Here is a 27,959-nt window from a genome sequence, read left to right as displayed (position 1 = left end):
AGAAGATATTGCACCTTTTCTAAATCTATTTCATCCATATGATATGTTATAAGACTTACAACAGTCTCATAGTCATGATCTAATCCATTTAGAATAGCTAATAATAGCTCCTTATCAGGAAGAGGTTCTCCTATGGCTGCCAGTGCATGACCGATTGTTTTGATCTTTAAAATGTAGTCATTGACAGATAGAGACTCCTTCTTGATTGAACGCAATTGATGCTTTAATTGAAAAGATTTTGCAACAGTTTGTCTAGAATAAAGTTGGAGTTTCTCCAAGGTAGACCATACCTCAGCAGATGATTCACAATGAATCACCTGCGCTAGGACATCTTTATCAATGGTCGAGAAGAGCCAGCCAAGAAGAAGCTAGTTTGATCGCAGCCAATCCATATAGTCATCATTCACCTTCGTAGCTTCAGCATCACCATTATTTGGATCTGTAATAAACTTTGGAGGAGGTGTCGAATTGTTCAGAAATTGAATCAGATCAAATGCTCGAATAGTAGCTAGAACTTGAGCTTTCCAGAAAATATAGTTCCCGTTATCGAGCTTTTGATTGGAACGTAGTTCAAAGCTTTCGCAACTGCACCAAAGCCAGTATGTGAAGTCGAGGAAAGAGAAAAGGACGAACAAGGAGGAATCGAAGAGGAGGTATAGTGATTCGAATCGGACGCCATGACTTACGTAGATGGCTCTAATACCATGTAAAATATCAGAAACCCTAGAAGAGGAGATCAATTAAAGAGAAAAGAGATAATCGAACAAGAGAAAAGAAAATAGAACTAACTTCGTAATTCAGATTTCAAAATGAATCAATCTTACAAACAAATAGATAGCTTTGCTGTTTATATAGAGAACAGCTAAAGCTTTACAGCAACACACTAATAAACACGCTAAGGCAGCTTAAAGACAAACAACAAACAACAAGCTACCAAGCTACAATATAAACCACTGCCATTGAATACAAAATGCTTTAACAATAATGATTCCTATGGAACCTACTTCATTTTTTACATGCCTTCAATTTGAACCTTCATCTTTGAAGTTGTTAGTGAAGGAATAATGGTGGCTCAATAAGGGATATAGTTTCTTGTTTTATGCCCCAAAACAATAAGTTATGTGTCTACATATCAATTGAAAACATTGTCAGGATATAGCTTCTTGTTGATATGTCCCAAAGCCATAATTTATGCAGCCACTATATCAACCGTACACATCTTATTAGAACGAAGCAAGCTTTGATCTTTTCTTTTTTCAATCCTGCACACTTACCAAAATTAGCATAGTCTTACTTAGAGTTCTTTAGGTGAAAAAATTAAACACGTATAATCTAACATTCATTTGTTTGTAACAACACCTCTTTTAGCTTGTTCATTTATTTTTGATTTTTATGCTTTTTTTATCAACTAATAATTTATCCTCTTTATGAAGAGGCTATTACATCATCAACATCACCTAATTGTTTACTTTTGAAATGTGAGATCCATGTTTGGCTTCATAGTTTCAAGGAGTCTTATTTAATTCCTTTTCTTCTTTAAAGAGAACTTTTAGTCTGAGTCTAGAAACCGATTTTGTGACTTATTGGTGGGTTTGCCCTGTCTTATGAAAATTTATTGCACTTGGAGCATCATGTCCAATAAGTGATATGTTGAAATGAATATTTACTTATTGTTTTTACTAGTTTAGAAATGTAATTTTTCATTTTTTGCAACACATATGGAACATTATCCTTGTTTTATTATTGACATTTTCCTCTAATATCTTGGCAGGATGAAGAACCCAATGATCGAAGAATTGGCAAACTTTGTGAATATGCTTCAAAGAATCCTCACCGCATACCAAAGGCATGGGCTTTTTTGGCTTAGTCAGAAGATTTAAACTGCAGATCTCTTCTTGCACATAATGTGAATCTAACCTTTTCACACAAGTCCAAGAAGGTTCATTGTTGTTCATTGAAGTTGAAATATATGTGTCAAAAAACTTAGGATATGTGGATGCCTAGGTTAAAATTCCATTCAAATCGATCAACCTATTGCTTCGAGAAACTTGTGAGTGTTGTATGTCATTTGCTTTCTTCCCAGTCCCTTTTGAAAAAGGTCACTCAACCTCGGTCCACTTGCTTTCATCCTTCTCCCCCCTTGATTAAGTGAATGACTAGGCTTACTTAGTCAATTAGGCCTCTTGCTTGATCTACTTGTTTTTATCCTTAATTTGTCCCCCATATTGGGCAAATGAAATCATGGTTAATTGGGCACTTGGAATCCTTGAGGAGTGGCTCCAAATTATTGTCCCTCCTTTGGGCTAAATGGGGTCTTGTGATTTGGTGGCCACAAATTAAAGGTTTGTCACAATTGCTGTACCTGCACTTGGAGGACTTTGGTTTTAACCAATTTGAGAGAGAGATCAGGGGCACCTAACTAACTACCTTGTGTGGGGACCAATCAACTAGATTGCCACCTGGTATCCCGCATCCTTCTCCATCCCCTTCCCTAATTTTATGGGGTATTTTACTAAAATAATTTTATTTTTAAATAATATTACCTAAATAGTATTGGGGCAAACTTATTTACCAAAAGAGCAGGGAGGCTTCCACCTAGTATGCCATGGGAGCAAAGTGGGCCGCGTGGAATGGGGAGAAAAATGCCCTTAGGAAGAGCATTTTTCATTGTCTAAAATTCTAATTATGTGAAGAAACACCCAACCCAACCTACACTTTTACAAGAAGGTTGTTAAGACACCTCTCTATCATTTATAAACGAGTAAATAGATCAATAGAGAGGTCAACAAACAATTAACCTATTATCTCTCTGCATAATTCTCTTTCAACCTTCTCTAGATTCTTCGGTCTTTATCCATCCCTTTACCCTCAGCCCTTAGTCTCCCCCGTCCCCCCTGGCTAATAAGAACTACTGCTCCTGAATTTTCTCGTTCAAAAAATATCTTGTTTCTTTTCTTTCCCTTTTCTTAGGAATTTACGTTCTCATATGGCTTATAACTTTTTATTTGAGACATATGCTAGATAGAGAAGAATTTGATAGAGTTGTAAGCTGAGTGCTGACAAAGTTCATAGTTTGTTAGGAATTGTTTTCCTTCTGGTTGGTGGTTGTTTCAAGCGTCATCATTTTGTTTTGTAAACTATCTATTGTCATTTATTTGAGCATTTAGATTACTTCAATGAAGTGTATACATCTTTAATTTTTTTTTATTGCTATATTGATGCAAGTTTGATATTCTTTTCATCAGATCACAAGTTCTCTTGAGCAAAGGTGTTACAGGGACTTGAGAAATGAGAACTTTCATTCTGTAAAAGTTGTCCTCTGTATCTACAGGAAGTTGTTAGTAGCTTGTAAGGAGCAAGTGTGAGTTCTTTCTTTTGGTAATCAAACAAACGTGCTTGCTTAAGCTTTATTTTGGGGTTGTTCTCTTTATAGTTTTCCTAGAATGTTGCAATTATTGTGTGCTTCATGCTTCCTTCATATATTTGTTGTCTTAAAAATTGAAAACTAGCTTTTTAGGAGATAGATAAATATATTTTTTATGCTATTGAATACTTTCTCCTTCAAAAATGTCTTTAACTGTGTAAGAGGTCTTGAAGCAAAGACTCAAAATACAATTTACACTATCTAAAACATTCCCATGAAAATCATTTCCAGATAATTTAAATGATTCAATTTAGTTTGTGATTTTACAATTGACCTGCTATGCCAGAATCCAAGTTCATAGACCCCATCTGGTAGCTAAAAGTTGGATTTTAGCCACAACCAAATGTAAGACATTCTTTGCTTAAGCTGAATTTCCACTTCTTCTAACCAACCCCATCCAATCTGAATTCCTTATATCTGCTTGGGCTGCTACAATTGAGTCATGCTTAATTGGATTGACATGGCTGGGGTGGAGTTGAGGCCATCTAGGTCCATTTATCTTCTCCATTGGATTTTACATAATTTTGAACTATAGATTCAATTGGAATTTGACTCCAATCACGTAGACCATGATTACCTACGTGCACAAAAAAGTGCAAGTTGAGTTTTCTTTGGTTACTTGGGAGTGTTAATTTGTTATAGACAAGAGATGTCTACTAGGATTTAGTGGAAGCATGCACCTAGATGAAGAACAACAACACCAATCACAAGTCTTAATCCCATTAGGTGGCTACATGAATTCTAGACTTCCATCCATCTTTATCCTTGGTCATATTTTTTTGTAAAATTGTTATATGTTATGTCATGTTAAGGGTTTTCCACTAAATTTTCTTTGGTTTTCCACTACCTCTTTTGCTAGAAACTTCTTCCATTCATCCACTTGCCTAATGTGTGCATCTCTCAGTCTTCTTCTCACATGTCGAAATCATTTTAATTGCATTTCCTACATCTTATCTTTATTAGGTGACACTCTTTAACTTTGTTCGAAACAATTTTATTTTTATTTTTCGTTTCCTTGTGTGGTGGTTGCACATTCATCTCATTGTCATGTCCCTAGGAGGATTAGAAGGATAATATTGTGATAGGGATATAATAAAGGGGTAATATTGTAATAGGTTTATATTAGTTTGTTAGGAGATATTTGGTTGTTTGTTAGGAGCACATGGGTGCTGTTAGAAATTAGTTAAGGAGCTATCTATGCCTATAAAAAGGCCCATTGTAAGAGGAGATGATTATGTTTAAATTGATTAATGAAACTCTCATTTTCCTCTCTAAATTTCTCTCCATTCTCCCTCTCATTTCTCTTAACTTTCTCCCTAATTCTGATCAATCTCCCCTTCATTTCTTCTTTGTTCTTCCCCAAATTCCTTCCAATTCCTTCTAAGACCCTAGCTAAATCCTAGGGTCATGACAAATGGTATAAGAGCCAATCTTTCCTTGGCTGTGATTCCAGCGAACTCATAGCAATTTGGTTGAATGATTGCATCCCGATGATGGTCAAAACTGGGGGTTCTTAGCTCTTGATAGGTGAGTGCAAGCAACAATTCCGATCAGATTCCGAGGAATCAAAGGACGAGTCATAACCGAGAGAACAAAACAACTCTCGGTACGAAATTGAGAAGCTAAGCGCAAGACGGTTTTAGAGGTCGGACATCATTCCAGCAAATTCAAGTAGCACCGGAGGCGACGTGAACAGTGGAGCATTTGCGATTGGAGTGGGTTAATAGGTGAGCTAACCTGAGTCGATGCAAACAAACAACGTTCGCGATTGGTGTGGGAGTTCGTTGAAGGTGGTGACACAGATAGCCAGGAGGGTCGCGACTGGGGCAAACAATTGGAGCAGTGAATTCCGCGGGTGGATTTGATTAGCAATTCAGTTGTAGATCAGAGACACTCATGTCCGAATTTTGAAGACAAAGATGACCATTGAATCTCGGAATTGATTTCGAGGCATGAGGAGGTAAGATGCGGCCACGATTCTCGGCAACCCAAGCAAATTCAAGGAGCTGCCATCTGCTAGTGATCCTCGGCCCAGAAGGTCGTGACTGGAGTGGGTGACGCGGGTTGGTCGGACGATTGGAATGGGTGACCAGAGGTTAATGCGAATGGCCAGGAGGTCGCGACTGGCGCATGAGTTCCAAGCGATCGCGGTTGTGCAGCAGGTTTTGGGCGATTGTGGTTTGGTCGGTGATTGTGCAGAACCTGAGGAAGGAAGTGTTGATGCATCATTGATTGGGTGCAAAGCTTTCCATTAGAGAGCACAAGTCTGTCCGAACCTAAGGAACAATTGCTGAACATCGACGAGTGCGATTCAGTCCAGAGAAATTTCCAATTGTGTTAATCGAGTAGAGTCTTGGCCGCCAACTCTTTCTGCTTGATTTAATTGAGTCCAGAATTGAAGGCGAAGTAGACCTAGCCCTTGGGGGGTTCCGTTTGAGGCGGATTAAGTCTGGGCGACTTCTTGAAGCAGTGGGTGAGGTGGCGCTCATTAGCAGTAAGCCGCAGCTTCCGTGTGAGAAGTGGATGCTTCTAGCTCATCCAGCTCGTTGATTGTTGGTGCTTGAGGTTGTGAGCAAAGGGAAACAAAGGTTAATTTCAGCTTTGAATTTTGGTCGAAGAAGAACGGTATGTATAGAACCCCTATGTCATGACCTTAGGAATTACCCAAGGATATATTAGTAAATATAATAATAGGAGTTGGCATACAATATACAATAATTGTAATTTCTTTTCTTTCTTTCTGTTATAGTGTTTTGTCCTATTCTATAAGCAGTTAGACTAGTTGTTATATTGCACATAGGAGTATGTGGGAGGATGTTAGGCTATATATAAGCCTCAGCTGTGGTTAGATGGATATGCTTGAATTGATTAAATGAATATCTGATTCTCTCTACAATTTCTCTCCATTCTCCCTCTCATTTCCCTAATTCTGTTCAATCCCCCTCTTCATTTATTCTCTATTCTTCCCGAAATTCCTTCCAATTCCTTCTAAGACCCCAGCTAAATCCTAGGGTCATGACACCCTATCCCTTGGTCTTCCAAGTGTCATGTTCGTGAGATGTCGACCATGGGAAGCAGGGCACACATGAAACAAAAGGGGTCTCAATTGCAAGCGAATGATGTTGCATTCTCAGTGGTTAATTTTCAAGCAAGTGAGCAGCCTCAATTGCAGCGGAACAGTGCTGCATTTTTAGTGGGATGTCCTACTCGGGAGGTTTTGGGAAGCAGGGCCCACATCAGACAATTAGATCCTCAATGGCAGCAGAAAAATGCTGCATTTTTAGTTGACTAGAAGCATCAAACATGGGGAAAGAATTTTGAGAAGGAGATCAGCCAAGGGGACAAGGAAAAAAGAAGTGGGATTGATGAAGAGTGCGAGGAATTTGGCCGTATGTTTCGCGAGAAGCTGTGGGAGTTTGCGATGATACTAATCAAGAAGTATCATTACAACTTCCCCGCTGAATACTTCGATGATTATCGTGAGAGTTTTAATAAAGACGAATTCCTTAAAATAGAGCCGCTGAAGGAGAAATTGAGGAGGCGGGAAGCAGATTCATTGCTCACCTCCAATGTTGAGCAGAAGAAGTATATCGGTTTAGGCGAAATTGACAAGGAAGATGCCAACTCATTGCCCTCGTTGGCTAGTGCATGGGCTGAAGGATTTGAGGGTGTTTCGGATAAGAAGCTTGTGGGAAATGGAATAGCATTGGATCAAGAAAATCTGACTGAAGGACCCTCAATCTACACAGATATTGGGGCTGGAATCCTTCCTCCTATTTTGGACCTACCAAAAGCTAAGGATTCTTTGGCTTGGGGTAAAATGGGCAGCGAGAAGGTGGAGAGGGCTGAGGAGTACATGGAAGAAGAGGGTGAGGATGAGGAATCGGAGAATGGCAGTCTCTCAAGCACTCTTACTAGTGCTGAGACACTTGATGCTATTGATTTCTGGAAGCAGTAGAAGAAGGAGCCAGAAAAGCCTAGTCACCAAGTACTTGAGGAGAAGGAACAAGGGATTGCATTGGGCACCTTGCTTGGAACATCTTACATATATGTCATTGGCATGGGCACACAAGACAAAGCAAAGGTAACATTGCAGCAAGAAGAGTTGGAGGTAATGTACAGATTTTTACCTGCAGAGAGGATTGGAATTCTGTCAATAATTGAAAAGGATGGGGTTGTAGGGTTGACGGCACATTTGGAACCATTTTTAATGGCCCTAAGAAGAGGTGGATGGCTGAAATTGTTGTGGCAGCAAGACATAATGTTGTTGCTGCTGAGGAGAAAGAAAAGAGAAGGTAAAAGAAAAGGGAAAAACAAGATAAGAAGAAGGAAAAGCGAAGAAGAACCACTGGGTGAAGATGGGCATTGGATAAAGAAGCAACGGCTAGGTGGTAATAAGTTTCTTGGGGACAAGAAACATTTCAATGGGGGGAAAATTGTCATGTCCCTAGGAGGATTAGAAGGGTAATATTATGATAGGGATATAATAAAAGGGTAATGTGGTAATAGGCTTATATTAGTTTGTTAGGAGATATTTGGTTGTTTGTTAGGAGCACATGAGTGCTGTTAGAAATTAGTTAAGGAGCTACCTATGCCTATAAAAAGGCCCATTGTAAGAGGAGATGATTATGCTTAAATTGATTAATGAAACTCTCATTTTCCTCTCTAAATTTCTCTCCATTCTCCCTCTCATTTCTCTTAACTTTTTCCCTAATTCTATTCAATCCCCCCCTTCATTTCTTCTTTGTTCTTCCCCAAATTCCTTCCAATTCCTTCTAAGACCCTAGCTAAATCCTAGGGTTATGACACTCAGTTATGCTCACATTCTCCACATGTTGGCATTTAATTGTCAAACATTTTGAGCCATACAACGAAGATGGTATTGTAGATTTTCGATAAAATTTCTTTTTAGCTTTGAAGTGATTTTACAATCTCATACAAAGCTAGCACATTTCTCCACTTTAACCATCTTGCTTGATTCTATGCATAACATCTTTAATGATCTTCTTTTTTTAATAACAATTGATCCAATATATCTAAATTGGTCCTTTTCTTTTTCTTGAATAAATTAATTTCCATGTTTAGCCATGACATCGCTTACTCTTCTATTTTACTGAACATATAATCCATATATGCAATTTTTTACCTACTCAACTAAGAATATTTTGATTTTAAGGTGGTTTCCATAATTCAAGTTTATTATTGACTCCTTTTTTTGTCTAATCTATCAAGGCAATATCGTCTTTAAATAGCACACACCAAGGCACTTCTTGTTGGATGTGCTTTGTGGATTCATCCATCACACGAGCAAAGAGGTAAGGGCTTTATGTATATCCTTGATGTAATTCAATTATAATTGGAGAAGTCTTAGTATCTCCTCCATAAGTCCTAAAGCACATTTCTGCGTGATGATATATGTCCTTAATATGTACATAAGCAATTGGGACTCGTTTCTTCTCTAACAACTTTCACAAGACTTCTAGTGACTCTATAGGCCTTTTTCAAGTCTATAAATCCCATTTGCAAAATCTTTTTGTTTATCAGTGGATATTTCCATTAGACACCTTAGCAAGTATATACTTTCCAATGTTGACCTATTAGGCATAAATCCAAATTGGTTTTTTGAGGCTTTGCTTCTTTCCTTAGCCGTTGCTCATTTACCCTTTCCTAGAGTTGAATAATGTGACTATCGCTATATAATTTTCAGAAAAGTGGAGAAGGAGCAGTTTTTCTAGCATCTTTTTCTAATCAAGGATCACATTAATAATTTTGTTAACCAAAAAATACTCTCTTTTCCTAATCATTTCCATGCTTTTATTGGGATATTACTTGGTCCAACTGCTTTTACCATTCTTTGTCTTTTTTAACGCTTACTTTTTTCCACTAAGACAAATATATCTATAAAACATGTAATTCTTATCTTCTTTGGAGTTACTAAGATGACCTCAATTGAATAATTTCTAAATTACTCCTTCAATCTCTTCTTAGTCACCTCCTTACTTACACATTTTCATTTTCATATTTTATGCACTTCACATGGCTCAAATAACTTGTTTTTCTTCACCAAAGTTATAAACTCAGGCTGTATTTCCTTTCCATGAATATTTGTTGAGTACTTCATCCCATATCTGCTTTGCAATATAATATGTAGGAAGAGAAACCTTGACTAGTCATTGGTTGCATAGAATTCAATAACCATGATACAATATTGGAATTAGAGAGGCCACCACTTGACTCTCTGCCCTTCTATTCGTTCCCTTTCCTGACATGATTCCAAGAACACAACAATTGGGCACAAGATTATGAGGCTAAGCAAAACATAAATCAATCATCAACATATATAATCCATTCCAGAGAATCAAAACAACCCCCACCCTAGGCATTAGCTCACTTGTTTTTTGAGAAGGAAGCAGTTTATTTAAGGTGGGGGACTAAAATGAGATGTAGATTGCAAGGTAGGAATTGAAGAGAGCTCTGCCGAAGTCATTTCCTACACAGATTGCTACCTACTCTAACAATGGCACTCTCACAGCCCCCAAGAATGAAGTGAGTGCTGACTATTGAGCTTTTAGATTGCTCTTCCAAGATGTACCTCCTCAAGTCCTACATGAGGAGTTCCATCACAAAAGTAGTGCCTCTTCCATACCACTCAGGTTGTCCTTCAGTGAGTGTTTCATCCCCTTCGTGTGCATGGAGAGGATCTTCTTCTCCCAATGGCCTTAACATCAAGCACCTTATTTCCGTCTTCTCCTATCTCTCCCCCCCCCTGCTCTCTCTCTCTCTCTCAATACATTGCTCTCGGGATAAAAAAAAAATCAAATACCATCTTCTATAATAAGAAGAGAATCGAATGTTTTATTAGATTGGCTCGATGGCCTTTCACATATTCATAGGTGGATTTAAAATGGAAAGGATGAATCACATTAAATCATGGAAATTGATCACAATTAAGGACCTACACTTGTGATATATATATGCCAATAAGAATGTTATGGGCTATGGTGAAGTATAGAGCTTTGTACTTCCAATCATTATTTCTTTATTTGTTCATGGTATAGGTTAAGTTGTACACGTATTTAGCCCATGTTACAAAGATGATTCTAAATATACAAGCACCCATGCTTGACATCAATACATGGGTAAGGTTATTGGATATGCGTCCAATATGCCAAATGGTCATGGGATGAATAAGCTTGTGTTGTATTTACTTGTGGTATATATCTGCCAACAAGAATGCTATGAGCTATGGTGCTGTATAGAGTTTTGTACTTGCAATCATTGTTTCTTTATTTGTTCATGGTATTAGGTTGTACATGTATTTAGCCTGTGGACATGGCTACTTGATAATTAGTAAAACACCTAGGCTTAATGCTCTCAAGTTAAATAAACACAAGATTTTATCCTTAAAAATATGAGAAGTGCATTTAGAAATATGAAAACGTCTTTATGCCCTAGTTTTTTTGGTTTAGGACTAGAAGTTTGGCATGAGGCATGTACCAGCATCCAATATCAATAGGGATACTAAATATATATTATATGAACAAATAAATTCAATTGTTTTTCAATCTTGTGGTCCACATAATGTGGGTTTTCATTGTTTGAATTTTGGTCTCTAATCTACACTAAAATGTAAGTGACTTACTTGCATAACACAATAGAGAAGCCACATTAAAACACGGCTATATGAGGCAAAAATAGGGAACCCTTTGATCATTACTTGATTTCATATGAGGCTGTTGTTGGAGTTACTTTGCCTGTACTAGTGGAATGGGGAAAACAATGACTGCCATTGGATTGTATGGCTCCAATTCATCCATCTAGTAGCAACTTGGTTGCCAATTGTTTCTATTTTTCCACTATTGGAGAATCAATCAAGACAGGAAAATATCACATGTGAATCATTTATAGCAACATTGACCACTTGACGTTTGCTGCAATGTTAGAGCTTTATGGAATTCACTGGCAACTATGCTTTGGGAATGCAGCTGGGAATTTATTAATTGAAAATATTATCATGTGGTCACTTATTTGATCATGAAGGTTTGAGAATTCCATTCCATCATATGAGCTAATTGGGGATATTTATTTACTGTTCATATTGTTCATTGCGTAAGAAATTGATCTTTGCAAAAAAGCTGTATGATTACACTCCAATTTCCTTGTTAATTTTTTTTTTTTCCTTTTCTCAGTCATGCTATCAGTATTTTGTTCTTTTCATCAATGAAATTTCCTAGTAAAAACTCTGAGATGGACACTGCTGCAGGATTTATTCTTTTTCTATAGTCTGATGAGCCATGGATACGTGTGCTCTCACCAATAAAATAGAATCTGACAATGGATTATTTTTGGATCTTAGGAACTTGGAAACTCAGGAATCCTTTTACTTAATGAAGTAGTTTTGGTGCATTTTCTACACAACTAAATTATTCATTTCATTTTATAGTCCTGAACAGTGAGAATATGTGCCAGGCCATTGTTTTCAACCAGCTTGCTCAGCATCATACAGATTGTGTTAGATCAAATGAGACACGATAAGTTGTGCATTATTGGATGCGAGATTCTTTTCGATTTCATCATTAATCAGGTTTTGAAACTATTTGTCTATTTTCTCATTTTTGACTCATCACGTTTACGTAATGCCTTAGACTAGGGAATGTCAAGATTGCATGATTCTTCATGAATGAACCCGCAATGTTATTTAGTGCTCACACATATTTTGCAGTGGGATGGTACTTACATGTTCAACTTAGAAGGGTTAATTCCAAAACTTTGTCTTCTTGCTCAAGAAATTGGGGATGATGATAGGGCGAAGCATTTGCGCGCTGCCGGACTTCAAGCACTTTCCTCAATGGTGATGTGCCTTCATAGCTCTTGTCTCTTGCTGCAATTCTCAAGTATTTTTTTGACTCTAGGGGCAGTTGACATGCTTGTGGATATTGATGTGGTCCTTTAATTGCATTTTATTATTTTCTACCTCCTTTGTTTAGAAGCAACATGATCTGTACCTAATTAATGTTCTTAATAAATTTGATCAATGTAGAGTTCCTTCTATTGGATATGTGTAGTTAAACTACTACTACTACTACAATTTAAAAATCACTATGAAATTCATATGTTCTTCTTCTCTTAATGACATTAAAAATCACTATGAAGTTCAGATGGAGGGAACTTGCAGAGATTTGTGTTTGGGCAAAATTGGAATAGGAAGGTTGTGGTAGATGGAGCATCAAGTCTAGCCATCAGACACCTGAGAGTGCAATTAGTAGTCTTGCAAATGAAACAAGTATAGGGATCGATATTCATTCAAGTCTCTAGTGTATGGGCCTAGAAACACATTATTACAATCCTCATCCTCAGATAGGGTGAATATGCCATTTCTAACAATGCTTAATTCTTGGTAGAGTGATATTTTCTATGATACTACTGACTTATCTGATCACTCTGGTTGAGTTAGCTTCCATACTATGGAATAGCCATGGCAACCAAAATGAAGTGATCCTCTGGAAAATTAGGGTAGAACTTTTTTGTATTTTATTCATTGAATCAAAAGGGATATATAGACAATAAGATATTTACACAAATATGGAAACAAATCTCCTAATTAGGGTAAACTTCTTTATACAGAAAAATAGACATAATTAAAGCCAAGGTTGTTAAACTCAAGATTTTACAGTGGGATCAAAGGATAGTCCATAAAAACGAATATTAAAATCGTAAGATTTTAGAAATAATTAAAAATATCCTTTAATGCATGTAAATATATATTTAGAAGAATCATGCTACATGTACACCATCTTTGTACATCTTGGGCTACACAAGGGGTATTATGACCAAAATACCTTGCGCCTCTCCATGAGCCTCACGCGTCTCTATGCGCCTCATGAGGGATATTTTTGTCATTGATACACCTTTGTGTAGCCCAAGGTGTACACAAAGGTGTACCAATAGCATTATTCTATTTAGAATGACATAATTTTATAAAAAATGAATTAATATTACTTAATAGCATGATTATTACAATTTACAACCTTATTCCTTATGAATGAAATACATGTATGTACCTATTTTTAAAATAACTTCATCTATTAATTTCAAAAAAATTCTAAAAATTAAGTCCATTTGTCATCATTCATCCATGATCCATCCGTAATCAAAATTCTAAATATTAGTTTATATATAATGTAAATTCTCATAAGATAGTCATAACCTAATATAAATAAAAATAACACACATTGTTAAAAATCTACATTACAAGAACAAAATACAAACTAAAACAAATTATTAGCAGAAATATTTAAATTTTCATGACCACCTCCACCATCACCATCATCATCAGCTGCATCTTCTAAATCAGTATCATCTTCTAGTAACCTCAAAGGAACACAATTTGGATGTTCCTTTTTTCTATCCTACTGCTGTATTTGCATATGTGAATGTTGTTTCAGTTATACTGCTAATTTTCATTCAAATGTCTGGTGAGAACCTTGCAAGTTTAGACATGGTGTGAGCAAAATCATCTTTAGTTCTTCTTGAAGGGATTTTATTCAAGGCACCATAAAGATGGTTGAACCATTAGACCTTATATACATTTATAACTTAATTAGAAGCTTACAATCTATGAATAGGTCTCAAGTGCTTCTCCCTTATTAAAAATGTAATTGAAGTTGTTAAACGATATGTCCCTTTGGAATTCTCTTGCTATCTTGCATGCTGTTTTTAAATTAAGATATTTATAGTTTTATGAAGGAGTTGAAACTTGGAAGCATGCAATCAAAGTCAAAAAGTGCAAGTCAAATAGAAGTTAACCCATAATCTTGGACAACTGTGTAAGCACCAAATTTAACTAGTCCTATCCTATTTGTGTTGTGTTCTCACTTCTCATAAAAAAGTTGCATATGCACGCAACTTACCATCTGCTTATTTCGCCCTTGAGGGCAAACTTCCCCATGTAATCCTCATTGCCTTCACACAAAGAAGATAATTAAATAGAAAAAGTTTCGATTATACCTGAATCTAATAATTAAATAGAAAAAGTTTCAATTATACCTGAATCTAATAATTAAATAGAAAAAGTTTCGATTATACCTGAATCTGATACTGAACGAAGAAGGAAATAGAGAAATCAAAGGTGAACGAAGAAGGAAACAAAACAATCGAAGGTGAATGAAGAAGGAATCATTGATTCGTCAACACTTGACAACACCGATTCGTCGACGGCGACACCGAGCACAGAGCACCAATCAACCATGCAGTGGCAAGGGGGAACATCGAATCACCAATAATTGAAGGGTTTAGGGTTTGCAGAGGCACTAAAATGACAATCAATCAATTTATATATATATATATATATGCTGGTTAGAGACGGAAGAATTCCATCTCTAACCTGAAAATTGGCTCAAAGTTAAACTTGGTCCAAGTTTATAATATTGAATCGCGAGTCAACTCTAATTCTATGAAAATCTGAGTTTATAAGCAAGTTGACTCGTTTAAAGCTCCGTGACTGATAAACTCGTATGAGTTGACTCGCAAGTTTACAACAATGATTAAAGCCTTAATTCCTGACACTTTAGTTCTAGCCTTAATTCTTGACACCTTAGTTCCAGCCTTAATTCCCAACACTCCTCAAGCTAGTGAGTAGACATTGTCTATTCCCAACTTGGCTACAATCTTATGAAAGAATGGACTATTGAGTCCCTTGGTTAAGTCATCTGCCATTTGTGATTCACTTGGTACATAAGGTGTACAAATGATACCACTGTCAAGATTCTCCTTAATAAATTGTTTGTTAACTTCAATGTGTTTTGTTCGATTATGTTGCACAGGATTGTGTGCAATGCTAATTGCAGACTTGTTGTCAAAATAGAGCTTCATAGGACCATCCCACTTGAGTCTCAGATATTTTTAAATAATCTTCAAAGATAGTAGCTCACATATGCCTTCTTCCATTGCTCGAAATTCTGATTCTACATTTGATCTTGCCACGACATTTTGCTTTTTGCTCCTCCAAGTAACTAAGTTTCCTCCTAAGAAAGTGGAGTATCCCGTGGTGAATCTTTAATGCTTGCATAGTCTGCATCGATGTAGGCCTCCAGAGTGAGTTTGTCACTTTTCTTGAATTAATTCCCCTTTCTTAGAGTTCCCTTGAGGTGGTGCAGTATTATGTAAACTGCTTGCAAATGGAGTTCCTTGGGGTTGTGCATGAATTGGCTCATCGCGCTAACTATATATAGGTGATGTCAGGTCGTGTGTGGGATAAATAGATTAGTTTGCCAACCAGTCTTTGATATGCTTCTTTATCTGTGGCCCTATCTCCTTCTGCTTCACCAAGTTTATGATTGGGATCAATTGGGATGTTGGATGGTTTGCAAGCCAATTTTACTATGTCTTTCAAGAGATCAAGGACATACTTATGTTGGGATATAAAGATCCTTTGTCTTGACTATGCCACTTCAATACCCATGAAATATTTCAAGTTCCCTAGTTCCTTAATCTCAAATTCCTTGGCTAAACACCTTCCCAAGTTTTGCCTTTCCTCTTCATCATTTTTCGTCACTATGATGTCATCAACATAAACAATGAGAGCAGTAACTCCCTATCATAACCCTAGGAGTAATAAATGGGCATTATTGTAATAGGTTATAATAGTTAGTTAGAGATATTTTACAAGTTGTTAGAAGCACATGGGTGCTGTTAGAAATTAGTTAAGCATCTAGCTATGCCTATAAAAAGGCCAATTGTAAGTGGAGAGATTTTATGCTTGAATTGATTAATGAAACTCTCATTCTCTCTCTAAGAATTCTCTCAAATCTCCATCTCATTTCTCTTTATTGCTCTCCCTCAATTCTCTCTAATTTCTTCCCCATTTCCCTCTTGAATAATTTTGTTTCAGTCCTATTCAATCGGATTATTCCGATTGCCAATCCAACCCTGTTATGAACCCTAGGTTCATGACAAATGGTATTAAAGCAGTCGTTCCTGGCTGTGGTTTCGGAACATCAATAGTCTCCGATCAGATTTGAAGTAAGCAAGCCAGATTCGAAGCGGAGCAAGTCGATCATTGAAAGCGAATTCAAGCGACTCTTAACGGAAGCAGATGAGTTGCAGAATTCGGCGATTTCGGCAGATACGAGTGAGCAAGTAATTCTTGCTCGAGTCTTGAAGGCTAAGCCGACAGTAACTTCAGTTGTGACTTTAGTGAGCATTGGTTAAAAATTGCAAACGAGCAGGCCGAGCGATTCCGAATTGGAAGGCGACTTAGCCAGACGGATTAGATTGTGATTCTGACAAATTCTTAACGGTTGGGCTCTAATTTTGGAGGCGCAATTGGGTAGCTGGAATAGGCGAGTATTGGAGACAAGCGTGATAACAGCGACTCCTAGGGGAGTTCCAGTTGATTGAAATTCCTAGGTGAGCAAGGCCTTCCCATCCTCAGAGCTGTTTGCAAGATAATTTTGAAGAAACTGCAGCCATTGATTCTCAATTTTGGAGAATTTCGCTGGTTGCATCACAATCGCTCAAGGAGGGCGAGCAACCCAGACAATTCCAGTGGAGAATTCCAGGATATCCGCTGAAGTTGGCTACGCGGACAACACCAGAGGCGACGCGAACTGAGGAGCATTTGCGATTGGTGTGGGAGTCTGTCGAAGGTGGTGACGCAGACAGCCAGGAGGGTCGCGACTGGAGCGATCGACTGGTACGGGAGAACCGCTGAAGTTAGCGACGCGGGCAGACAAGGAATCTTCAGACTGGTGCATTGCTGGCGATTTTGACCCAGACAGTGAGGAGCAAATCTGGGCGACTTATTGAATCCATCGCAGTTGCTATCAAATTTTGGATATACCAAGTGAGAGCAAATCCGAGGCCGTCGACTCCTTCTGCTTGAGTTAATCGAGTGGCCCTTCTTCGGTTGCTTCGCCCTTCTTCCTCCATTCCCAAAGCAAAAGCAAAGCACTCAAAAACGAGCTTCCCTACTAGAGCTACTTCAGCAAGGAGTGTTGTTGTGATGCTTTAGCATTGAAGGCTGCAATAGAGCTGATCAAACTCATAGGAAGTACCCTGGGCTTCTGGTTCTACTTGTGGAGGAGAAGCGAAAGGTTCGACTGCGAAGGTGGAGCATCAGTTTGATTTATTGTTGTGTCCAAGCTACTGCAGTCGCGGTTTGGGAAGATCGCTAAACCATTTCAATTTCGGTGAGCAGTGAAGGTGAGAAGTTGATTCTTCCAGCTTATCCAGCTTGTTGATTGGTGGTGCTTGAGGCTGTGAGCAAAGGAAACAAGAGGTAGATTTTGGCTGTAAATTTTTGGCTTACTTGGGTCAAATTGGAAAGGCAAAGAAGAGCGGGTGCCCCAACTCTTGAGTTGCAATTGAGGCGAGTATAGGAACTGCTATAATAGGCAAAACATAAGCATGTATAGAACTCCCACTCCTTGGCCGTCGAAGTACGCTGTTGGTGAAAATGCGGCCATGGGTAGCAATGCATTTATGAGATCATTGGAGTCTCAATTGCAGCAGAAGAATTCTTCATTTTTAGTTGGAATGGAGCCTCAATGGCAGCCAAAGAAGGCTGCATTTTCAGTGGGGTGTCTTACTCGTGAAGTTAGGGGCGACAATGCATACATGAAGTGACGCAGCGTGCAGCGCGAGTGTGAAGAAAACACACCAAAATAAACCCTTGAAAGAGCAAACTTCAATGGCCGAAGCTTGGCTTTCAAAAAGACGCAAAAACAATACTATTTTGCTAAGAAAATCCAAATAGGTTGCTGAAATTTGATTGATTAAAACTTGATTACAAACTCTAGATTCTAGGCATATTTATAGTATTTGGCTAATCCAAATCCATCTAATATTTGGAAAACAAAATCCAACTAGAATTCTAATAGAAATAAATCCTAAATAAAAGTCAACTAGAATCCTAATAGAAATAAAACTCTAATCAAACATGAATTAGAATCCTAAATCAAGTAGAACATGAGATAGAATCCTAAATCAAGTAGAAATATAAAGTAGAATCCTAAATCAAGTAGAATTCTAAAACTTAAGAAGTATTAAAATAACATTATGGCACTACTATTTTGGTGATACTGTTCTGATTTGGTTGGGTCGGCCTTGGGTTGAGTCTTGATTGGTGACCGCATCATTCACCTTCACTTGAGAAAAAATTCGGCCTCGAATTTTGATCCTGTTTGGATAAATCCACATCCGATAAGTACGAAGAGAGATTAGCCACTTTGAATGTTTAGAAATACCCATATGATTAGGCAAATCCACAACGTAAGTATTGTCATTGGTCTTCTTTGGAATCTTGTAAGGACCATACTTCTTTGGCTTGAACTTGTTTTGCTTTTCTGCTGGAATCCGTTCCTTCTTCAAGAATATCATGACTTCATCTCCAACCTCAAATACCTTGTGCTTCATATGCTTGTCAGTTGTCGCCTTGTACTTCTTATTTGTGCAACTTTTGTTTGACATCTTCTTGAATTGCTTGAACTTTTCTGCTAAGGGAACATAAGCAAAGACATTCCTTCCCCTTTTAGCCCTATCTTCGTTGGCATGGGTCCAACCATCACCATGTTTGTTACCCTCCGCCTCCATTGTATTATTACTATTAGATTGAAGACGTTGAACCTTCCATCTTGAGCGCTTCTCTAATCTGGTAGATCTTATTGCCTTCGATTCAACCATGCCAGAGCTTGAATAAACTGTAGAAGGATTTGCTACCATGACCTCCATCTCCTTTACAGTCGCAAGTTGATCAAAAGAAACACCACCATCCTTGGGTTGCGAAGCAATGCTTGAGCCATCGGGATTGGAAAATATCCCAGTATGAGTCAATAACCTTGAAGTTTCTGTCATGTTAGCCGCATAAATCAGACCTGAGTTTGCAAATGTTGAGGTTGCTGGGACAACATAATCTTCGAAATCAAGCTCCACTTTAGAAGTTTTGGTTTGATTCTTTTCCACTATGGGTAACAAAGTATAACGCACACCTTCTTTCTCAAGCTGATATGTGTTCTTCCTACTCGAGTGCGTAGCATCCACATCAAATTGCCAAGGCCTCCCAAATAAAATATGGCAAGCATCCATATCAACAATATCACAATAGACTTCGTCGGAGTACTTACCAATAGAGAAAAGCACCCTGCAACGTTCATCCACATGTATGCCACCAATTTCTTTGATCCATCCAATCATGTAAGGGCTTGGATGTTTTTCAGGAGTTAATTGCATCTTTGCCATCACGTCTCTTCGTATGATGTTCTCCTGACTTCCACTATCAATAATCAACTCAAAGATTTTTCCTTTCACCGTACACCTCGTGTGAAAAAGTTTATGCCGTTGAGTAGTATCTTCATTCTTTTGAGATAGCATTAACTTCCTCACTACACAGGTATATTGCCCATGTCCATAATCTTCTTCGTCATCCTCCCCATCAGGCCCGCAATATACTTCCTCTTCAACAACATCTTCCTCTTCCTTTTCTACAATGTTAACTGTTTTCCTCCTTGGACAATCACTAGATCGATGCCCAACCTCATTGCACTTGAAACATTTTAAAAGAATAGGCTTTGCAAAAGGATTAGGGGATTTTGGAAGATTAGAAGTAGTACCTCGAATGTTTCCCCCCATTGTAGCCTTATTAGGGTTGACTGTATGGGGTGGATTGGAGGGTTGCGCTCCTTGAACCGACTTGCCTTTATCAAAAACTGGTTGTTTATTTTCATTCCCACTATACCGACGATAGTTGTCATTACGAGATCTCTCGCTCAACATTAACTCAGCCTTTAAAGCTAAATTCCTTGCTTCTTGCATACTCAGAACCATTTGAACCCCAATTTTATCACGAATAGCAAGCTTCAATCCATTCAAGTAACGAGCTGCTTGTTGATTGTCACTTTCTGATAATTGGTTTCTCTCCGCCAATCGCAGAAACTCAGAGGTATATTCATTCACACTCTTCATTCCCTGTGCACATCTTTGATAAGCTTCAAACATATATTGTTCATAGTCAGGGGGCAAAAACCTACCTCTTAACAGCTGCTTCATTCGTCTCCATGTCTGAACTGGCTGTCGGCTTTCTCTCAATCTCGTCTCTCTTAATCGCTCCCACCAAACAGATGCACTGCCCTTCAATCTGTAAGCCACTAATTTTACTTGTCGTTCATCTGGGATCTCCATGTATTCGAAAAAACGGTCAACCTCAGTTATCCAATCTAGGAACCCCTCAATATCAAGATCTCCACTAAAAGTAGGAATATCAACTTTTAGTTTATACTCATCGTTGCCCCAGTGGTTGTGCTGAAGTGCATTCCTCCTAACCCCTCTACCACCAGGGTTAGCTATTGCTCGACCAAAATCATCCTCTTCATCGCTATCTTCAATCACTAGTCTTCTAGGATTAACAAGGACATGATTAATGGGTGGTCTTCCCGCTCCGGCTTGATTCACCCCATTATTCAGGTTCCTGTCATTATCAACTCGTAGTAAGGTGCCCAATTGGTTGCTATGTTGCTCCAATCGCTGCTAGATAGTACGAGTTACTTCTCGCTGTTCTTTGATTGCTCTCCAAACTGCGGACAACTCCTGATCACCGTCACGAGGCTGGTTGCTACCGTTACCTTCAAGATTGGCCATCTGATTGATTGATTAACCGCTCTGATACCACCTGACGCAGTGTGTAGCACGAGTGTGAAGAAAACACACCAAAATAAACTCTTGAAAGAGCAAACTTCAATGGCCGAATGTTGGCTTTAAAAAAGATGCAAAAACAAGACTGTTTTGCTAAGAAAATCCAAATAGGTTGCTGAAATTTGATTGATTAAAACTTGATTACAAACTCTAGATCCTAGGCATATTTATAGTATTTGGCTAATCCAAATCCATCTAATATTTGGAAAACAAAATCCAACTAGAATTCTAATAGAAATAAATCCTAAATAAAAGTCAACTAGAATCCTAATAAAAATAAAACTTTAATCAAACATGAAGTAGAATCCTAAATCAAGTAAAAACATGAAATAGAATCCTAAATCAAGTAGAAATATAAAGTAGAATCCTAAATCAAGTAGAATTCTAAAACTTAAGAAGTATTAAAATAACATTATGGCACTACTATTTTGGTGATACTGTTCTGATTTGGTTGGGTCGGCCTTGGGCTGAGTCTTGATTGGTGACCGCATCATGAAGCAGAATGCTTCATTTTCAGTTGGAATGGAGCCTCTATGGCAGCCAAAGAAGGCTGCATTTTCAGTTGGCTAGAAGCAACAAATAGGAGAAAAGAAGTTTGAGAATGAGATCAACCAATGGGACAAGAGAGCAAGCAGTGGGGTACATGATACGAGCAAAGAATGTGGCCTTATGATATGCGAGAAGCTGCAAGAGTTTGTGATGATACTTATTAAGAAGTATCATTACAACTTTTCAGTGGAATATTTCGATGACTATTGAGGAAGTTTTAACAAGAAGGAATTCCTTAAAGTGGAGCAATCGAAGGAGGACAACCTTGCTGAAAGTAAATCCTTGGTGTACTCCAGCTACCAGCAAGTAAAAGTATTTCCACTTGAGGAAGCCCCTACTGAAGATATGGAAAGGTCTAAACATACTGCTCCCTTGGTTTGGGCTGTGGAGAGGGTTGAGGAGTACATGGAAGAAGGGATTGAAGAATTGGGGGATGGCAGTCTAACGGTTGGCAGCACCTCACGCACCCCCACTGGTACTGAGAATGTAGTTGCTAAAACCCTCAATATGACACCGTTGGAGGAGGTAACTGTTGAGGATGAAGTTGAGATGTTCGCTAGCAATCTGGGAGCCAAAGATCTTGGAATGGAAACGACCACAACAACCTTAGATTGTGGAGATCTTAAATCTATTTCTCTTGAAAGAATAGGAATGGAAGGAGTTGCTGAATTTCCTACTATGGATCATTATGTTTCTGATCTGGAGCAATGGAGGACGCAAAAAGATAAAGCGAAACAAGATGAAAGGAAGAAAGGGAAGAGATTCTTTGTTGAAGGGACCGTGATCCTTGTTGTTTTGCTTATTCATGTTTCCATTGGTGTGGCAGCAAGACGTAATGTTGTTGCTGCTGAGGAGAAAGAAAAGAGAGAGCAAAAGAATAGGAAAAAACAAGATAAGAAGAAGGAAAAGCGAAGAAGAAACTAATGGGTGAAGTTGGGCATTGGATGAAGAAATAGTGGCTTGGTTGTAATAGGTTTCTTGGGGACAAGAAACCTTTCAAGGTGGGGAAATTGTCATAACCTTAGGAGTAATAAATAGGCATTATTGTAATAGGGTATAATAGTTAGTTAGAGATATTTTACAAGTTGTTAGAAACACATGGGTGCTGTTAGGATGCTGTTAGAAATTAGTTAAGCATCTAGCTATACCTATAAAAATGCCAATTGTAAGTGAAGAGATTTTATGCTTGAATTGATTAATGAAACTCCTTTTTCTCTCTAAGAATTCTCTCAAATCTCCATCTTATTTCTCTTTACTGCTCTCCCTCAATTCTCTCTAATTTCTTCCCCATTTCCCTCTTGAATCATTCTGTTTCAGTCCTATTCAACCGGATTATTTCGATTGCCAATCCAACCCTGTTATGAACCCTAGGTTCATGACACTCCCTCTAAACCCGAGTGTTTTATGAATAGGGTGTGATCCCCTTAGCTTTGCTTGTATCCCATGGAATGCATTACCTTGGAAAATCCCCCAAACTAGGCTCTTGGTGACTGTTTTAGACCATATAGTGCCATCTTGAGCTTGCAAACCTTATTCGCAGCTATGTTTCTGTTGAACCCTAGGGGTATTACCATGTAGATTTCCTCCTTATGATCTCCATGCAAGAATGCATGTTTTACATCAAATTGTTGCGAAGGCTAGCCAAAGTTAACTGCTAGAGATAGAAGGATTCTCACCATGTTTATCTTGGCAACTGGGGTAAAGGTTTCTTGGTAATCTATCCCATATGTCTAAGTGTACCCTTTAGCCACCAGTTTAGCTTTATACCTCTCAAGTGTCCCATATACTCTATACTTGACTGTGAAGATCCACTTACATCCCAATGATTTCTTTCCTTTTAGCAAATCCACAATCTCCCAAGTATTGTTCTTTTCTAGGGCCTACATTTCAACATTCATGGCATTCTTCCAATTTTCACAGTTTAAAGCCTTTGATAATGTTATGGGAATGGATGTTGTGTTTATGTTTGTAAGGAAACTTCTATGAGATCAAGAGCATCTTTTAAAGGACACAAAGTGAGATATTGGGTATAATGGATGTTTTGTGCATTCTCTGGTTCATTTCCTAAGTGCTATGGACAAATCAATGTCAAATAAGAGATCATTTCTAGGAGGAGAGCTAAAAGATATTACCTTATTTCCAGAAGTTGGGTCTAATGATTGGTTTGACTTTCGTTCGGGCTTTGGATTTGTCCTTCTTGAGTAAACCTGTGAGAATCAATTGTCAGTAGTGATCTTTCCCCCCTTTGTTTGTGAATTAGGTTGTAAGGAGGGCTCACTTTAGATTTGTGAAGGAGGCTTAGGTTCAGGTGGAGGAGTCTATGAGAAATGATAAATACCCAAGGGGGGGGGGGGGGTGAATGTTTTTTAATTTTTTTTAGATTTAAAGGCTTTTGAGCAGAGAAAATTGTTTGGCCTTTTGGAATCTTTGAAAGATGAATATAAGAGATTTTATTGAAAGTTTAAATTCTTGGTGTTTTAAGAAAGAAAGATGCAAATATGACTTGAATAACAATGAGCTTTGCAAAATCAAATATATTGTTGTAATTGCAACCTTTGAATACTGGAAACAAAAAATTAACTTGCTGAAATGAAAGGAATAAATAAAAAATGTAGCACACACAAATTTTATAGTGGTTCGGCTCAACTAGTCTACTCCTCTCCCTTGGCTCCTCACCAAGGATTTAACAATCCACTATAGCTTTTGCAAGCTCAGCTATAACCTTAGTTTTTGACAGGTGCAGTTCTAACCTTTGCTTTTCAATGGCTCAGCAATAATCGAAAACAAACACTGCTTTTACAAGGAGCAGCTGGAACATCTTACACTATGCTTTTTAAGGGATATCTCTAAAACCTAGGAGAATTTTTGGGAGAATTTTTAGGAAACTCTTGTATAAATACTTTTCATTCATATCAATAAAATACACGAGAATACCGCTTCCCTTCATCCTTTTCTACATGGTATCAGAGCCTCGTTAATAGGCTGATACAGTAAACCCTAGTGCCTTCATTGCATAGCTTCAAGTGCCTTCATTGCACCGTCACTGTTCAGTCACTGTTCACGTAGAAACGCCTTTGTCCGACCACCGCCTTCCAGCACCGCCACCACTATTGGGTTTGCCATCATCAGATCGGTCGACCATCGGAGAACCACTGCCATCGGAGTCCACACGCACCCCCATGCGCCTCCCCGCACGCCGCTGTCAGTTCGCTTCCAACTCCACGCGCCGGCGCGTGAAGGAGCCTCTGCAGCCCTTTCGTCTCTGGCTACTCCAAATCTGATCTCCAGCGTCTCTCTAGCCCATCCCTGGTGTCAAAATCTTCCGTTGCTGAGTGCTTCTTCCTTCCATTGCTATCTCAAACCGCTGATACTGTTGCTGTCTTATTTTTTCTTTCTGCCGATACTGTTCCTGAGTCTTCACCATGACAGACACTTTTGAGACAAAGAACCGGTGCTTCATCTGACATGCCAATGGGGAGTTTCTCTAACAGCGACCTTCCAGGGTTACATCAGTCTTATAGGCTTGATGGAAGGAACTACTCACAATGGGCGCAGCTTGTGCAGACTTTCTTGAAAGGAAGAGGAAAGATGGCCCATCTGACCGAGCCCAGTCCAGATGCTAAAGACCCTAATTTTGCTGCATTGGAAGTAGAGGATTCCTTGATAATGTCTTGGCTGTGAGGCTCAATACACCCTGAGGTAAGTAAAAATTGCATGTTCTTGTCTACAACTAAGGAAATTTGGGATATTGCAAAGCGTACTTATTCTAAAGTGCAAGATGCCTTGGTTATTTTTGATATCAAGATGAAAATAAGTGGTGCTAAACAGGGTTCTCTAACTGTCACCGAATACTATAATAAAATGAATGGATATTGGTTGGAGTTGGATCATTATCAAGATATCAAGATGAAATGTAGTGAAGATGCAGCCACCATAATTGCAATATTTGAAAGAGATAGGGTAGTTGAATTTTTAGTAGGCCTTAATGCTGATTTTGATCAAGTTAGGGTGCAGGTCCTAGGGAAAGACAAAATTCCTTCTTTAAATGAAGTCTTTGCTATTGTTCGTAGTGAGGAGTATAGGAGAATAGCTATGCTAAATGAGACTTCTCTTGAGGGATCTGCAATGGCAACTAACAAGAAAGATGCTTCTCGGTTTAGGTCACAACAAGGTGGGAATGTTTTTAATCCTAAAGCTCAAAATAAAGATGGTTTATGGTGTTCTTTTTGTAAGAAACCCAGGCATACCAAGGAGACCTGTTTTAGACTCCATGGGAAAGAAGCGGTACTGAATAAGGTAGGAGGAATGAAGGATCTTCAGAATTTTCAACCCCGACAGCAAGTTCAAGCCTATCAAGCTGCCAAAGAGGAAGAGACTACATTGGAGAAGACATATTCAATTACAACTGATTCATCTATCATGACCGAACAGCTTAATGCTAAAGAAATCAGCAAGCTTAAAAGCTTCCTAAAGACTATTCAAGGTGGTTCTTGTTCCATGGCCCAAACAGGTATTTGCTTGAATTCTGAATCTAGTATTGCCTCACATACTATTAGGAAGAATCTATGGATTCTGGATTTGGGGGCTACAAATCATATGGCCTTTGATATAAATGTCTTCGATTCCTATACCCACTAAGTAGCTCCAAAAAGATAACGGTGACCAATGGTAATACAATTTCTATAGCTGGACATGGTAATGTAAATCTTAATTTCTCATTGCCTATGCAACAAGTTCTTCATGTCCCAAATCTTTCTAGCAACTTGATTTCTGTTCATAAGCTAACCAAGGATCTAAATTGTTGTGTTGTCTTTTTCCCAAACAAATGTGAATTTCAAGCACTGGACACGGGGAAGAAGATTGGAGTTGGTGAGGAATGGAATGGGTTGTATTTTCTGAAGACATGCAATGCTGATCTTAAGGGGGAGAAACCTTCAACTTACTCTTCTCAGTCAGCTTCAGCTTCTTGATTCCTATTCAACCAGCTGTTTCGATTCATGATTTTTGGCTTCAACATTGTCGTATAGGGCACCCTACCATTAGTACTATGCAGTCTATGTTTCCAACTATGCTTAGAAATTTGGACATTTCTAATCTTCATTGTGATGTGTGTGAACTTTCTAAATATCATAGAGTTTGAACTTTCTAAATATCATAGAGTTTCATATCCCGTGAGTAACAATTTATCTTCTCTTCCATTTACTTTGATTCATTCGGATGTGTGGGGACCATCTAAAATTCCTAATTGTTCTGGGGCTAGGTGGTTTGTTACCTTTATTGATGATTGTACAAGAACAACTTGGGTTTATCTCTTAAAGAATAAGGCTGCTATTAGTTCTATCTTGCCTATTTTCTATAAGATGATAACTACTCAATTTGGGTCTCAAATTAAAAAATTCCGAACTGATAATGCAAGAGACTACTTCAATCATCACTTGCATAACTTCTTCCAGCAAGAAGGTATAATTCATGAGTCTTCATGTGTTGATACTCCTCAACAGAATGGTGTAGCAGAAAGAAAAATGAGACATTTGCTCAATGTTACTAGAGCTCTCTTACTACATCATTTTGTCCCTAAGTCTTTCCGGGGGGAGGCAGTTTTGACTGCTGTCTACCTAATTAACCGAGTTCCTTCTACTCTTCTAAAATACCAAAGCCCAATTCAATGCTTGTCCTCCTATTTTCCAACGGTGTTTTTCTCATACTCCTCTTCCTTTGAGAGTCTTTGGTTGTGTTGTTTTTGTCCATGTATCCAAACATCATAGGGATAAACTGGATCCTCAAGCCCTCAAATGTGTGTTTCTAGGTTATTCGCCCACTCAAAAAGGGTACAGGTGTTATCACCCTGCTATTAGAAAATTTTATGTGACCAAAGATGTTACATTTGTTGAAAATCAGTCATTCTTTGGTCCTCCTAGTGCTGATATTCAAGATACACATATTCTTGGGCTGATATAAATAATGATCTTCCCATTTTGGAAGCCTCTCATGATTTGTAGATTCATGCTCCATCTAAATCTTCCTTAGATGAACAGAACCAACCGGAACCTCCAGAAGAACAGCTGCCATCCACTCCAATTCGATTCAAAGGATCTCTCCATGTATTTAAGAGGAGAACACAGCTACATCAGCCCATTCCAGAACCTCTTCCAACACCAGTTTCCTCTCCTAATCCAGGTAATGAAACCTCACGTTGTTGTCCCTCTGATTCTCAACCCAATTCTGCCACATCTAATTCATTGCCTACATCAATTACTAATGATCTTGATCTACTAATTGCCCTTCACAAAGGGAGCGAAAG

The 27,959-nt window shown here is 38.3% G+C and overlaps 1 protein-coding gene across 1 annotated transcript in view; it reads left to right on the top strand.

The window, feature by feature from the left end:
* Positions 1-27,959, top strand: part of LOC127787165 (protein SEMI-ROLLED LEAF 2-like) — a 57,880-nt gene that overhangs the window by 8,832 nt on the left and 21,089 nt on the right. The window contains exons 2-5 of the mRNA XM_052315068.1: positions 1,772-1,846; positions 3,246-3,361; positions 11,894-12,008; positions 12,147-12,275. Of these exons, the coding sequence (XP_052171028.1) occupies positions 1,772-1,846; positions 3,246-3,361; positions 11,894-12,008; positions 12,147-12,275 (435 nt within the window). The remainder of the gene's footprint in view (positions 1-1,771; positions 1,847-3,245; positions 3,362-11,893; positions 12,009-12,146; positions 12,276-27,959) is intronic.

The sequence above is a fragment of the Diospyros lotus genome, chromosome 12, assembly GCF_014633365.1.
Source record: "Diospyros lotus cultivar Yz01 chromosome 12, ASM1463336v1, whole genome shotgun sequence".
Lineage (NCBI taxonomy): Eukaryota > Viridiplantae > Streptophyta > Magnoliopsida > Ericales > Ebenaceae > Diospyros > Diospyros lotus.
The sequence above is the reverse complement of the archived record's forward strand: the minus strand, read 5'-3'. Positions and strand labels throughout refer to the sequence as shown.